General features: G+C 61.4%; 1 protein-coding gene across 6 annotated transcripts in view; it reads left to right on the forward strand.

The window, feature by feature from the left end:
- MEGF6 (multiple EGF like domains 6) overlaps nt 1-15,461 on the forward strand; it is a 104,107-nt gene that overhangs the window by 48,861 nt on the left and 39,785 nt on the right. For 5 of the 6 annotated variants that reach the window (XM_068985838.1, XM_068985841.1, XM_068985840.1 and 2 more), the window contains exon 1: nt 11,093-11,293. The exons of the other annotated variant lie outside the window; for it this stretch is intronic. In XM_068985838.1, coding sequence (XP_068841939.1) covers nt 11,125-11,293 — 169 coding nt within the window. In that variant the 5' untranslated portion in view covers nt 11,093-11,124. Of the gene's footprint in view, nt 1-11,092; nt 11,294-15,461 lie in introns of those variants that run through there. 6 annotated transcript variants of the gene reach the window in all.

The raw sequence follows: 15,461 nt of genomic DNA on the forward strand, positions 1-15,461 counted from the left end.
CCCACACCTGTGCTCCCCCACCAGGCCCCTGACCCCAGGACCCGGTTGGCAACTTGGCCCCTGAGTTCACACAGGGTGGGGGCTGGCGGGCATCGGTGTTCCCTGCCCCGAATCATGTCAGACAGCCGCTGTCATCCCCCATCTCTCCAAACTTCCTGCCCCTACGAGGACACTGTCTGGTTCTGCCAGAGACCAGCTGTGAGCCATCCCTCAGGGTTGGGGGTAGTGGCAGGATCACAGCCCACTGGACTGGGGATCTGGGAGCCGGGGGGAGTCTGCCCTGGCTGGGGTGTTCTGCAAACCGTTCTCGTTTCCAGCATGTCTTCACTGGAGGGGAGACTGGGGGTGGGGCAGCAGAGAGGTGGCTGGCCTGTCACTCACAGCCCAGGACCCGGGGACCCTGTGCTTGTTGGGTGACAGGAGCACAGACCTGTCACAGACAGAACCAGAACCAGGCAGAACCAGACCATGTCACCCACCTGCGTCCTGGTTTCCCCTTCTGTGAATGGAGCCCCGCTGGGCTGGCAGGACCCTCCGTGGCCTGCAGTCCCACCCCAGGGCACGCTGAGTGCAGGTGGACTTGGGGGTGGGAAGGAGTGCCCCTTCCTGGACCCGTGTCCACTCTCCTGCCAGTGCCCCCTGAAGTGAAGGTGGCTGCCCTGATGTTGGGAAGGCATCAGGGGCCTAAAATCTGCCAGGCCCAGGGCAGCATCCCCAGGAGCCTCAGCCCCCTTTACCCACTCCCAGCCTCCTGGTCTCCATGAGCCCCAGGGATGCCTGCACACAAGACAGAGCATCCCCTCAACATATGCTCCCACACGGAGGTCTCCTGGCCTTCCACCCACTGCAGGTGCCCCGGGGTGAGGGCCCTGCTCCTGCTCGCCTCTGCTGCTGGTGCACTGCCGACCTCGCAGCCTCTCTGAGCATTTCCAGCTCTGTGGCCTACAGATAGGGCTGGACTGGCCCATGAGTTTCCCGTCCCTGACCCTTCTGGCCCTCAGTCCCCAGAGTCTGTGGGTGTGCAACCCAGCCCCTTGTCAGTGCCCAGGAAGCTCTGGGCCAGGGCCTGGGAGGCATGTTGGGGCTGCCCCAGGGCTGGGCGTCTTCTGACGTGTGCTCCAGGCCACTCAGTGCTGACCTGGGGCCTAGTGGCCAGAAGTGGTCCTGGAACACAAGTGCACAGCTTGGCCACTGACTGGAGCCCAGCTCAGGGTCAGCAGGCCCGGCCACAATGCCTTCCTTGAAATTCCTTGATTTAGAAGGTCTCAAGGACAGATGGGCGAGGTGGTCGCCACCCGTCAGTTGGCTGAAGGCGGGGATACTGAGAGGACCAGGAGGGGGCCAGTCAGGGGGCTGCCCTCACCCTGGCGTGCCCACCCGTTCCTCCCTCACGGCCCCTCCACGGCCCCCCAGGAGCTCGCTGACCGGCTCTGCGTGTTTGGGATGGCTGAGGCTCTGAGTCACCGCGTGGCTGAGAGCACTCTGCCGAGAGCCAAGCGCCTGCTGTTTTCTCTGTCCCTCAGCCAGCCCCTGCCACCCCTGAAATCTCAGCTCTGGCCAGTGAGCAGGGCTCTGGGGGGCAGCCGGTTGGCCGAATGTGAGCAAAGTGGACAGGAAATCAAGATGTTACTGCGGAGGACAGGCCAGCCCTGGCCGCTCACACACAGGGCTGCGCACCGAGTGGCCGGTGGGGTGAGCCCGGAAACTGCCCCAGTGATTGACCAACGCCGTGCGACACGGAGCACTGGCACAGGCCCCTGCCCGGGGAACAGCGCCAGGCCAGTGTGTCGGTCGTGTTCTGGGCGGGGCATCGATGGCAGGAGCCCTGCTCCCTTCTCCTGGGGGGCACAGGTGCGGGGGAAGGGCACATTGCCAGGTGAGGCTGTAGCCCACTGCTGCTCCCTCAGCGTCCTCGTAGGGTACAGCCTCTGACCGGTGCCCGCCCTCCCCCCAGACCCACGGGCAGGTGTGCTCAAACCTGTGCTTTATGGAGGAGGTGGGTCCTGGGGAGAAACGTGGACCCCACTGTCCAGCTCCCGTCCCAGCTGCCGGGGCCCTGAGCTCCTACCCAGCACCGTCTGGCTTTCCATGTCGGCCCCTCTGGGGAGGCCCCCCCAGGGCCAGACTCCGGTGTCAGCCTCAGCTCAGCGCCTTGGGGAGCTCTCAACTTCAGCCTCTTCCTCTGGAAAGTGGTATGAATGACACCCTTGGCTCTTAGGACCCCTGAGAGGACTCAGCACCAGCAGCAGGCTCCCTACCCCTCAGGGACTGCTGGGGGGCATGAGGGAGGGAGATAAGGGGGACCGCAACCTGAGCCGAACCCCCTCGTGCTGGCCTGAGGCCATGAGCCCTTCACCCCAGCCTCACTGCCTCCTCTTGAGCAAGGTCTGCAGGGACTAGCCTGAACCCACATCCAGGGCCATGATGGGGACCAGAATCCCCAAGGGACCCTGGCAGGTCCTTACCCTCCCCAAGGCACGTTCCCCCTCCTCACTCCCTCCTGCCGTGCTGGCTGGGTGGATGCTGAGTCCCTCAGTGAGGTGGGTCCTTCCATCAGGCTGGTGTGGCCTGAAGGTCTCAGGGACCTTGCCGTGGGGCGGGGTTTTCAGTCCCATTGTGAGGGGGAAATTAATCTTGTCGATTAGAGAAAATCAGGGTGTCTCCCTGGGATAGACTCCAGGGGTGGCGGGGGGTGTCGCCTGCCAGGTCCAGGCCTGAGGGCCAGCCTTCCCTCGGTGCTGGGGGTGGAATTCTTCCTGAGCCAGCTCGATGGTTCCCAGCCCCCACTGCTCCCTCCCTCCAGGAGGTCAGGAAGGGCTGGGAAATGGGGCAGCAGGTGACTCTCCGGGTAGGGTGGGGGTAGGGTGGGGGCCTGAGCGGGAGTCCTCAGTCCAACATGAAAACGGCTGGCTCTGGCCTGGGGGCTCAGCATGTCCCCAATCCCCACTACTCCTTGGCTATGGGGGTGTCCAGTGCAGAGCTAGGGTCTCTAACAGGGTGTCTGTGAGAAGCCCATGGAGGGGTCAAGGCTTTCAGAAAGTAGAGGTGGCCTGTACTCCAGCCCCCCGGCCCAGGCTTTGGCGTCTGCATGGTCCCCACCATGGGACCGACCCTTCTCAAGAGGGAAAGGGCCTGCTCCAAGGGCTTGCATTCAGGACGGTGCGGGCTGCGCTCCTCACCCTGTCTGACTCAGCTGTTGCCACGGGCTCGTCCCGCCTGGGTCCGGGTGGGAACGCAGTTGAGCCTCGTCCGACCTGACGGGGATCCTCTCTCACACTCGCTCGAGCTGGCCGCTGCCAGGTCCCGTCTGTCCCCAGGGAGAGTCAGGAACGTGGGAAGTGACGTGTCCTGATTAGGAAGCCCCTGGGGCTGCCGCCTGGGCTGGGAGGGCCGTGGGGTGAGCCGAGCCAGCTGTACTGCCCTGTGGCCGTGGGGGTGGGGGCAAGGGGAGCCGCTATCGACTCTCACACTGGCGCCCTGGCCGGAGTCCACCTGCGCTTCCCTTGGCCCTTCGTGGGGGCTTTCTCTGAATCTCCTGCTGGGGCAACCCTAGGTGGCAATGCCTCCTCACAGGGGGTTTCAGAGCCTTTAGTGCTAGGACTTTTCACTTCCTGGGGACCCAGCTGCCTGAGTCAGGAGAGTGGGGAGGGCGGCAAGACTCTTGTGGGGACGTGAAGAAGTGCCCAGCCTGCCCAACCCGCACTCCATGCCAGGTTCTGGCTGTAGCCCCACACACCACTGCTCAGCGCTCACATGGCCCCTTGAGCCCCAGTCTGCTCAGCGCTCACATGGCCCCGTGGTCCCGGGTCTGCTCCGCGCTCACAGCGCCCCGTGGTCCCGGGTCTGCTCAGTGCTCACAGTGCCCCGTGGTCCCCATTTTGTGCAGAGAAGCAAGAGGCCCAGAGGGGGCAAGAGTGCATTCAGGTCACACAGCTGGGTGAGGCGGATGAAGCCCAGAGTTACGTCATGGGCCCCCCTGGCCCCAGGTCCCACGGAAGCCAGTGCTCAGGCCCTGTCTAGGGGTGGCCTGCCAGCCTCTCGGGAGCTGGAGGAACTGGAGGGGCTGCCTGCTCATTCCACACGGCTCGCACTAGCAGTGTCCAGTGCAGAGTGGGCATCCGCAAATACCTACTGAGTGACCTGCCCCTTCCAGACGAGACTGAGGGGGGACGCTGGCTGGCGGGCTCATTGCACTCATGTGGGCCAAGCAGCCCAGCGTGAGTGAACTTGGGCCTTCAGCATGCAAAGCCCTAGCCTTATTCCTGCAAGGCCTGGGATCTGGGCCTTTTCAGGCCAGGCTCTCTGGCTGGCTGTGCTCTGGACACAAGTGAGGAGCCTGGCCCCGGCCACAGTCCCTCCAGGCAGGATGGCAGCATTTCCAAAGAGGCGACTGTCCCAGGGCCTCCACTGTCAGAGGTGCTGAGAGGTTGAGAGCTGCCTTTTCCCAACTCTGGCTCACTCATCCCTCTCATGAGCAGATTCTGGCAGGTATGTTTCTGGTTAAGGCCAAGGCAGGAGACAACAGCCCTCAACATCAGCCGTCAGAGCCAGCCAGTGACAGGAGAGAGGCCCATCCCCTCAGGCCTGCCTGGATCCCCGAAGCCCAGGCGGAGGCCCCAGGTTGGGCAGTCTGCAGGCATCTTGTGTAGTCAACATCTGGGTGCCCACGGCCGCCTGCAGGACTGGACGTGGGAGCAGAAAGGCCGATTCTCTCCCTGGGCTGTGACCTGGAACAGGTGTGGCCCTCAGAGGCCATAGCCCTCAGACTTGGGGCTCAGTGGGAGGAGGCAGACACATCCTAACAGTGAACCCCAAAGTGCCCAGGACCCTGTGGCTGGGGCGGCTGCCATGAGGAGGACCAGCAGAGAAGATGGGCTGGAGGGGCCCCAGCAGAGGAGTTAGCTGGATCGGGGGTAGGGGGGGCCCTGGGCTAGGGAAATGGAGGCTCCAGCAGCCCCTGTCTTCCTGTATCCCAGGGGTCCCAGCTCTGCTCCCAGTGGTCCGGGGGCTGCAGCTGAGAGATGGGGGCAATTCGGGGAACTCAGAGCTCACAGGGGCCTGCAGCCTCAGGAAGGCAGTTACCTCCCCATCTCTGTGACTCTTGAGAGTGGAAGCAGCCCCTCCTGGCTGGGCTGGAGGGGGGCAGGCAGGAAAAATAGGGAGGAATGGTTCAGGCCCGCGTTGCCTGGCTCCGGGAGAGGCAGGCCCCTGCCCTGCCTCTGTCTGGTGGGTGAGAAAGTTCTCGTCCATCACCAGTGGTCCCAACAAGCCCTCTTCCCTCAGCACCTGGCCTCCTAATTGGACTCTCCCGCTGTCCGTGTCTCTTGGCTGCCCCTTGTCCCTGTCTCTCCCGGCGGTGACGAGGCTGGACCTTCCTGGCCGCACCCTCCATCTTCTCCAGCTTCCCTACCCCCATTCTGCGAGGTTGTTGCCCTGGGCTAGGCCTCCACCCCCATCTTCTCATCTCCTCTCTGCTCCACACCCTGCTGGGTAGCTGGACTCCTGACCCCACAGAACCCTCAGCCAACCCTCCAGATCCCATGGTCAAATCCCATCGCTCCCCAGGGTCTGGCCAGAGCAGCTCTGGGTGGGGCCTGGTGGGGAACCTGCCCCAGAATGCAGAGGGGAGGGTGTTCCTTCTGTTTGGTGAGGAAACAGTGAAAAAAGATCCTGCGAGATGCTTGTAATGAGACCTGAGGGACTGGTGCAGCCCTGGTGTAAAGGTTTTGTGTGGGGCGTGGGCATGGGTGCTCAGAGAGGGGGATGGGAGGTCCGGTCCTGTGGGTTAGAAAGTGCACTCTGCACTTGATGTGGACGGCGGCCGGCTTGGACCTCTGTCTGTGCAGCAGTGGCCCCGAGGACTCAGGGGGTGCCGTCGGGGCCTCAGAGGCAGGAGCAGCTGTGGCGGCTGCAGCCTGGGCACCGTGGGAGGTGGCGAGTGCTGGCTGACCTGGGTACTTGGCCGGACCTGGCTGCTGCCTCCACAACCCTAGTGTTCTGTGAACAGGTTTGGCCTTTGGATAGGACAGGGGCAGCGGAGGAGTGACCGTGGGGGCTGGAAGTGGGCCTTCCGTTTGCTGGTGTTTTCAGACCTCCTGGGTGCTCGCTGTAGGCCAGGCCCAGGCCCACAGCTTTGGCTGGACCCCTTGTCTGGCACTCACCCTCTTGGGCCTTTCCTGCCTCTGAACCAGCAGCCCTGCATCTGCCCCCAAAGCCCTCCAACAAACCATATTTACGTCCCGCCCTGCACATGTCCGAAGGCCACCTCCTCAAGGAAGCCTCATCACTGCTTTCACAGACTCTCTTCCGCCGAGTGTAGTTTGAGCCCTGGGGCTGTCCCCTTCTGTAGTCATTGCTCCCGGGCAGCTCAATGTCCCCTATGAGAGTCAGGCCTCAGGGGCTGTGCCGTGGTGGGGCTGTCAGTGTTGCAGAGCTCAGGTGCCCCCAGGGTCAGACCTGGCCTTACCCTGATCTTCACATGGCTCAGGCCACTGCTTGGAGGCAGCAGAGAGCCACAGAGAGGGCCTCGTCACGCATGCACACATGTGTACACATATGCGGGGGCCTCCAGCGAGGCTCGTGTCTGGCCCGCTGCGGGTGCCTCAGTGGGGTAACCAGGCCTTGGTTCCCTTGCACAGGACAGGGCCTGCCCTCCCCCTTAGCCGGCTTGTCTCTGGAGGATGATGTGTGTGGCAGTGACTGCTCTGTCCTGGGCTCTCCTGGGGCGTGCGTGCATGCGTGTGTGTGGAGGGGGCCTGGCCCCAGCCCAGGGCAGATGCAGCCAGGAGCAGCAGCTGGGCTCTCGGAAACAACCGTGGTTTCCATTTTCCTTCCTTTGGCTCAGTGAGGGCCCAGGGTGGGTAATGAGTTTACCATGAGGCTGACGCCCGGACGACTCCTGGAGGCCAGGCCCAGCCTCCGCTCCCAAAATAACAATGCAGTGGCGGCCCTGGGTCAGGGGGTGGGAGGGACATTCTGGGGGTGGTCCTCCTGGGCCTGTGTGGGGCCACAATGGACCCCAGCTAAAAACTGACTTCCTGGGCTGTGCTGGGCTCTGGCCATCTAGGTTGGAAGCAACCAGGCAGGACATTTGTCCCCTTGGGGGACTGGGAGGTGGGGAGGGGGACTTTTGGGCTGAGAGGCCTTGAGTCCCCAAAGGCAGATTGAAGAGAAACCTGAAAGGGAGGCCTCCTTCCAGTACCTTCCTGGCCCTCTACCCTGCAGCTGGGGGCCTGTTGGGGGGGCCATCTGATCGCTGGCCAGTCCCTCTCATGGCCCCAGTGCCCCTCCCAGCCCCCTGATGGCTCCCACACTGCTTTCTTGGCCATCAGGGTCCTCCAAGCCAGCCTCTGCCCAGCGCCCCCAGCCTTGCAGCCTGTCACGTGAGACTTGACTTCAGCAGGAGGTACTGGTGGAGGCAGGGCCCCAGCCTGCAGTTCCCTTACACCCCACCAGCTCATGTGGCTTCATTCTGGGTCTGCCTGTCCACTTGTGAGAGGGCACGGTCTGGTGCCAAGCCCATGAAGTGCCCGGCACAGAGGGCAATGTAGGTGGTCAGTGGGTGGCCAGTGACAACTACCGCATCCAACATCCACTGTGCCCGTGGACCGTCACCCTCGAAAGAAGGGCACCTTGGCGTCAGGGTGGTGACCTCTGGGGCCTCTCTGAGAGTCTCTCCTCTCTGTCACACACACAACCCCACCTGCCTCCAGAGGATTTAGTTCCTTCTGAGAAGTTTAGTTTCTCCCCATCCCCCAGCCAGACAGGAAGGGTCAGAGATTCCCCCCTGGCCTGGGTGGGGCTTGGTCTCTTCGTGTCCCACTGGAGGGCCTTCTTGTCCTGTGTCTTGGGGCCTCCTTGTCCCGTGTCCCTAGGAACTTGGGTGGGAGATGCAAGGCCACCCCCCCAACCCCTGCAGGCATCGAGTGCCCCAAGGCCCAGCCAGGCTCCCCCAGCACCTGCTCTACAGCCAGAGGCCAAGATGACCTCCCTTTCAGCATGTTGGCAGAATGCCACAGGGCGACCTGGGACCTCGAGAGTTCCCCTGGAGGGCTTCCTGGAGGAAGTGTCATAGCACCAAGGGACAGATAGCACAAGTGTGGGGAGGAAATGCGCCTTGTTCTGCTTCCAGTTGACCCCAGGGACATGGCAGTCCTGGCCCTGAAGCCCCAGTTCAGGGTGCTAGGGTGGGACGGGCCCAGCAATAAGGGGGAGCTGTAGCTTTGCAGGGGCAGCATGGGGCCCTCTTCCCAGCCTAGGTCCTGGCAGAGGAGCTTGGTGGCTGCCTAGCTTGGAGAGGAAAGCTGGAGCTGGCCTGGCGGGTTGGCGGGGGGGTGGTCTGCTCCTTCTGCTGACACACAGACATTCCACCGGGCAGACACCAGCCCAGTCTCCGCATCGGGAAAGCATTTCCCAAACAGCTTCCAGACCACAGCCGCGCGCCTGGGTGTGCTTGGTGGCACCGGGGAGGCCAGTGGGCCGTGTCTGGGCTGCGGTGGCTGGCCGCCATCATGCTGTGCCCAGCCTAGTGGAGATGGAGGCCCAGAGCCATCGAACCCCCACCCCGGGTCCTTTAGGGAGGTGCCGCCTGAGCTCATCACGTCATGAGTTGTCTCGGGCTCAGCTGGGCTGCGGGGGAGACAGCTCTGCCTCCTAGAACTGGGTTCTGCTTAGAGCGGGCACTCAGGTCCTCACTGAGGGAAAGGAGCGAGGGAGTGAGGGCTGAAGGGAAGGAGGGACAGGCCAGCTTTAGGGGAAGCAGAGTTGGCAGTGGTGGCTCTGGGGGGAGCGGGCTGGGGAGCTTTGCAGAGAAGGCCCCTTGGGATTGGTACTCAACAGATGTGTAGGAGCTCGCTGTCTGCGTGTCGGAGGAAGAGTGGGCATCTTGGCTGCTGTGGAAGCTGGGGTGCTGGGAGGGCCAGGCCACCCACGAGGGATGGAAGAGGCAAGGTCTGGAGCCAGCGTCTCCTGGAAGTGCTGTGCCCAGGGTCCACGTGGAGAGCCCTTTGGTGGCCTGGGCTGAGGGAGCCCAGCACTGAGTTCTGGCCGACAGTCTGGGGCCCTGTGGTGGCCCTCCTGCTGGGCCGTTGCCCGCCCCCCCCCCCAACCATTCAGAACCCACTGGGCAACCCCGACGGAGCCACTGGGTACCTGCAGAGGCCATGTCTCCAGGAGCCTGGAGGAGGGTGCCCAAGGAAGGCAGGATTTAGGTCAGAACTGATCCCTGTCGGTGGTCCTCTTTGTCCTGTGTGACCCTGGGCAGGTCATTTATCCCCTGGATAAAGACTACGAGAACGTCCGGGACCCTGTGTGCAAAGGGCAGGGCCTAGGTGGGCACCTGGCTGGAGGTTTCCCTTCTGGGCAGAATGAGGGTTTAATTATAGGTGCATCTGGGAGGCACAGACCTGCTTCAAAAGAGGACCATGAGACAGTGAGGAAAGAGCTCCGCTGGAAGTCACCAGAGTCGGTGGCATGCTGTGGAGCAACTAAGCCTGAGTGCCACAGCTACTGAAGCCCGTGTGCCTAGAGCGTGTGCTCTGCAACAAGAGAAGACACTGCAGGAAGAAGCCCTCGCTCCGCAACGAAGATCCAGCCCAACCACAAATGTTTTATAATTAAAAAAGGAGTTCGGTTACCAGGTCTGCATGCCAGAGCCCCCTGCCAGGCTGAGCAGCATGATGCTTGGCAGTGTCTGGAGCAGAGTGTCTGAGGCCCCGCACCTGTGTCCATCACCCCCTGCTCCCTGCAGCCTGACTGGTGGCTGCACAGGGACCCTCAGGTTTTTGTTAGTGTTGTTGGGAGCGAATGAGATACATGTTGCAGTGATAAACAGAGCTGGCGCATTGTGGGAGGCACTGTTCAAATGGCCACGGGGCAGTGTGTCCACCTGGGAGATGTGTGCTCCCTACATTGACAGGCTGGGATCCACAGGCTGCGGTGCTACCCTGGGGGTGGTGGGGAGAAGCTTACCCCCAAGGCTGGGGCAGACAGGTAGGCAGGTCTGTTTCTGCACTGCCTGGCACCTGGCGGGCAGGTGGTGGGGGGAGACAGTGGGATGAGTTGGCTTCTGGGCTGCAGACAGGACCAGACAAGGCGAGACAGTGCCTTTTTCCACAAGCTTGAGGTTGCCCCTTTGAACCCTGCCCACAGGTGGGCTGTGAAGAATGACAGCCAGCAGTTTCTGGATAGGGCTGGGGTCAGGCAGGGCGCCATAGGTGAGCCATTGGGGATCAGCAAAGCCTACACGAGATGGGGGGCTGGGGGCCCAGCCTTCGTCAGACCTGAATGCACAGGTCTCTCGAGTGCACAGCCAGTGTGACGCCACCACCCCTGAGCAGAGCTGCCTGACACATCCGGGACCACAGGCTGTGCCCAGCAGTCTGGGGTTGGAGGAGTGTCCATGATTCGGCAGCCTCACCCCTGGGGCTCACTGTCCCTGCAGGCTCAGACCCTCCCCATCCGCAGGTACTGGCCCTGGACCAGTGGAGAGATGAGGGACACCGGGCTGGGGGCCTGGGGGAGTCTTCACCCCCAAGACATCCACTACCGTGGTGTGGCCTCGAAGTGCGCCGGTTCCCCACTCTCCGCAAGCTCCATCGAGCTGCCTCTGCGGAGCCCCGGGGCCTTGCCAGGGTGGCCTCCATCCACCTCTGTATTGCGTGTTTTCTTTAGCTTGTTGGCTCAGGGATCCTGCCTGTGCGAGCGCCCGTGTGTATCGATGTGCCCATGCAGGTCCGTGCAGAACTCTGGGTGTCTTGTGTACGTCTTGCACACGTGCGTCTGCTTGCGCACGTGTCTGCGTGGAGGTGGTTGCTCTTCTGAATGGGTCTGGGTGTGTGCCGGTTGCGTGAGCGCGCGCGTAGGAATGTGCGGAGCGGGTGGGCGGGCGGCGCGGAGGGGGGCCCGTGCTCTTTCTGAGAATCGGGGGCGGGGCCGGGCGGGGCGGAGCGGGGCCTGGCTGCGGCGAGGATTTGGCCCTTACCTGCGGGGGGCGGAGGGAAAGCGGAGAACAGAAAGGCGAGGGGCGGGGCGCGCCCGACCAGAGCCGCTCCAGCGGCGCCGAGCGGAGCGGAGCGGGGAGACCCGAGTGCGCGCTGCCCGGAGCCGGGAGGGAGCGGATGGGCCATGGAGGCGCCGTGGAGGCGCGGCGGGCTGGCGGCTCTCTGGTACCTCGGGCTGCTGGCGAGCCTGGCGCGCGTCGCGGGCACACATTACCGCTACCTGTGGAGGGGCTGCTACCCGTGCCATCTGGGCCAGGCTGGCTACCCCGTGAACGCCGGCGACCCGAGGCCAGGTGGGAGCGGCGGACTCTGCGCGGGGCGGGCTGGATGCGCTCTGTCCCGTGTGAGCTGCCTTTGTTTCCTCCTTCACAGTTTGCACCCCGAGAGGCTGATGCCGTGGTTGGAGGGAGCGGGGTTGGGGCAGACGGGGAGGCAGCCGCTGCCTCTGGGACAGGCCCCGTGTGCCCTGAGTCGTCGGACATTCCCGACCCGTCTCCGGCCTGGCTGCGTGGGCTGCTGACAGCATTTCAGCCTCTCGACCAGAGGGAGGAGAAAAGTACAGCAACTGTGTTTGCCGGTGGGCACCAGGGCCGTACTTCCCCTGCAGTACCAGCAGCTCTGAGGGTTAAGCAGCAGGCGTAGGGCAGGCCCAAGAGAGAGGCCTTGGGGTCTTGGAGTAGAGTTTCCCTTTCCAGGGTCCCCAGAGCCTTGGCCCCTTGGGGGCTGTGTGTGGATGTGGCAGGTGCTGTCCTGTTACCCCGCCCCCCAAGGCTGGGGAGATGTAGTCAGCCCAGTGAGCGGCAGGGTCAGCTGGGAGGACCCCAGCCAGCCCTTGGGAAGCAGCTGCACCCCTGTCCCGGGTCCGTCCTGCCTCTCCCATGCTGGTACCCACGCTGGGCCAGCCTCCTGCAGGAAGCTCCTGAGTGTCCATGGGGTTCCATGGAGTTTGGAGTCTGGTAACCTCAGGAATGTGACGAGGGGTGTGGTGTGCCGTGAGTCATCGCCTGCGATGCTGGGACACCTGGCGTGGGGCAAGGCTGCGTCTCCTTGCACCAAGGACCCTGAAGCCCCTGGTGCAATTGCTGCCCGCAGTACTGCCCCTGGGCTGCAGCCGTCTGTGCGGCAGGAGCAGGCAGGTCCAGAGCAGGGCTATTAAAGCAGGGCCAGGATTGGTCTCCCCTCCATGGCCTCCCAGGCCCCTGAGTGTGGCTCTGTGCAGGGCATCGGATCTCTGTGGAGACATGTATCCTGCTCAGCTGTCCTCCGGGCCAGTCCGTGCTGCTCTCCACCGGAGGACACACAGGTCTCTGAGCAGCAGGACTGGTCTGTGACAAAGTCCGCTGTCTCCCCTGGCTTTCTCACTCGCCCTCTGGGGCCAGACCCCATCCCCACAGGGTAGGCAGCCCTCTCCCTGGGTGACTCAGTCCAGGCTGGCACTGTCACTCCACCACTGGTGGCACTAAATGCTGACGGCCTGTAGCATCCAGGGCCTGGGGCTGAGCAGGAGCGGGCAGGGCTGGGCTTAGGGAGTCAGGTGTCCCGGCTCTGTTCTGAGAACTGATGGGCATGTGAAGGGGCCAAGAGAGGGCCTGTGGGTGATGAGATGGGCTGTCCGGGCTGAGGACCCTGCGTCATGTTTGGGGGAAGCAGGACAACAAAGTTGGTACGTGCTGAGCGGACCTTTCTGGCGGGATCCCAGGGGCTCAGGTTTTCCTGTAAGTGTGGGTGAGGTTTCAGAATGGGCTCATCTGGGGTGGTTTCTGCAGGGGCTGTGTGCTCCTGGGTTCCCATCAGTGTGGCGATGGACCCTCAGAGGCACCATTGCCCAGCAAGTCCCATAGGCTCCCAGGGGAATGGCCCTGAGTGCCAGCGTGTGACCCATCCCCAGGCTGCGCTTCCCTACTCACATGTCTCAGCTGAGGGGAGCAGTGAGACCCCAGAGACTGTCCTGCTGAACCCCAACCTGCCTGCTCCTAGCGACCAGATGGTGCAGCCTGGGGCTGTCCTGAGGCTTTGGAGCCCTTGGTGCGGGTGGGAGCGGCTCTGTCTGGAAGGAGCAGGCTTCATCCCCTGATGCTCCGAGGGGAGGATGGCAGAGGAGGACGCCTACAAGCTCCCTTTCAGCTGGGGGTGCTACACTGCCGTGGGGACTGGGCCCCCTCCATGCTGTCTGGGTGGGCTTTCCGTGTGCCCTCTGGCGTGGAGAGCAGCACAGACTGGCCCAGGGGATGACTGAGCAAGGCCCATGTCTCTTAGGGGAATAGATGGCTTGCGGTAGTTTCAGGGTCCAGGGGGCCAGTGCTCAGCTGGGGTCTCCAGGTGGAGGCAGTGTGTGGCATGGAGGTGAGGGCGGCCTGCAGCGTGGGACCCAGGGGAGTGCCCCCAGCCCCCTCCCCTCCCCCACCCCCGCCGAGACCCCAGCGGCCCTCTCCTCTGGTGTCAGGATGCCGGGCTGGCCAGAGGGGTCTTTTGGGAACCTGGATTTCCAGGTCGGGTTGTCTGAGCCTCTGTGACACTGGAGAGGCTGCTAGATGGTTATTCCCTCTGTATTCAGTTATTGTGGCTTCTGGGACATGGTATCCCAAGCTGATGGCTGAAAACCACCCAGGTCTCTGGTACCTTAGAGTTCCGAGGTTGGAAGTCTGAGAAGGGCTAACATGAAGGTACTGGCAGGGCTGGTCCCTCCTGGAGGCTCTGAGGAAGCATTTGCTTTCCCACATGTCCAGGTTCTAAAGGCACCCGGACTCCTTGGCTGTGGCCCCTCCTCCACCTTCAAAGCCAGCAGTGCGGCGTCTTTTTTTGTTGTTGTTTTAGATATTAAATTTTTTACAGACGTATAGTTGACTTACAATGTTCAGGTGTACAGCAAAGTAATGTGTGTGCTCAGTCGTGTCTGACTCTTTGCCACCCCCTGGCTCTTCTGTCCTGGGATTTCGCAGGCTGGCTAGAATGCTGGAGTGGCTTGCCATTCCTTTCACCAGGGGTTCAGTTACATGGACACACACGCACACACACACACGTGGCTTCCCGGGTGGCTCAGTGGTAAAGAATCTGCCTGCTAATGCAGTAGACACAGGAGATGTGGGTTCATTCCCCAGGTGGAGAAGATCCTCCGGAGTAGGACACGGCACCCCACTCCAGTATTCTTTGCCTGAAAAATCCCATGGACAGAGGAGCCTGTCGGGCTGCAGTCCATGAGGTCACAAAGAGTTGGCCACATTTAACTACTGAACACATATACACATATATACTATTTTTAAGATTCTTTTCTACTATAGGTTGTTACAAGATATTGAGTATAGTTCCCCATGCTAGACAGTGGGTCCTTGTTGTCTGTGTTCTATGCGGGAATGTGTATGTTAATTCCAAACTCCTAATTTATCTCTCCCACCCTTTCCCATTTGGTCACCATGAGTTTATTTTTGCCTCTGTGAGTCTGTTTCTGTTTTGTAAATAAGCTCAGATGTATTTTTTTTTCAGATTCCATGTATAAGTGATATCAGACAGTATTTGTCTTTCTCTATCTGACTTACTTCACTTAGTACGACCATTTCTAGGTCCATCCACATTGCTGCGAATGGCATTGTTTCCTTTTATTTTATTTTTCTTATAGCTGAGTAGGATTCCATTCTAAGGGATTCCTGCCCGCAGTAGTAGATATAATGGTCATCTGAGTTAAATTCACCCATTCCCGTCCATTTTAGTTCCCTGATTCCTAGAATGTCGACGTTAACTCTTGCCATCTCCTGTTTGACCACTTCCAATTTGCCTTGATTCATGGACCTGACATTCCAGGTTCCTATGCACTATTGCTCTTTACAGCATTGTACCTTGCTCCTGTCACCAGTCACATCCACCACTGGGTATTGTTTTTGCTTTGGCTCCATCCTTTCATTCTTTCTGGAGTTATTTCTCCACTGATCTCTAGTAGCATATTGGGTACTTACTGACCTGGCGAGTTCCTCTTTCAGTATCCTATCATTTTGCCTTTTCATACTGTTCGTGGGGTTCTTAAAGCAAGAATACTGAAGTGGTTTGCCATTCCCTTCTCCAGTGGATCACATTGTGTCAGACCTCTCCACCGCACCTGGCCTCACAGGGCATGGCTTAATTTCATTGAGTTAGACAAGGCTGTGGTCCTAGTGTGATTAGATTGACTAGTTTTCTGTGATTATGGTTTCAGTGTGTTTGCCCACTGATGCCCTCTTGCAACACCTATCGTCTTACTTGGGTTTCTCTTACCTTGGATGTAGGATATCTCTTCACGGCTGCTCCAGCAAAGCGCAGCCGTTGCTCCTTACCTTGGACGAGGGGTATCTCCTCACCACTGGCCCTCCCGACCTTGAATGTGAAATAGCTCCTCTAGCCCCTCTGGCGCCCTCGCAGCCACCGCTCCTTGGATGTGGGGTCACTCCTCCCGGCCACTGTGCCTGGCCTCGGGCGGGGGTAGCTCCTCTCGGC

Source organism: Capricornis sumatraensis, chromosome 14, assembly GCF_032405125.1.
Source record: "Capricornis sumatraensis isolate serow.1 chromosome 14, serow.2, whole genome shotgun sequence".
In the NCBI taxonomy this organism is placed as follows: Eukaryota; Metazoa; Chordata; class Mammalia; order Artiodactyla; family Bovidae; genus Capricornis; species Capricornis sumatraensis.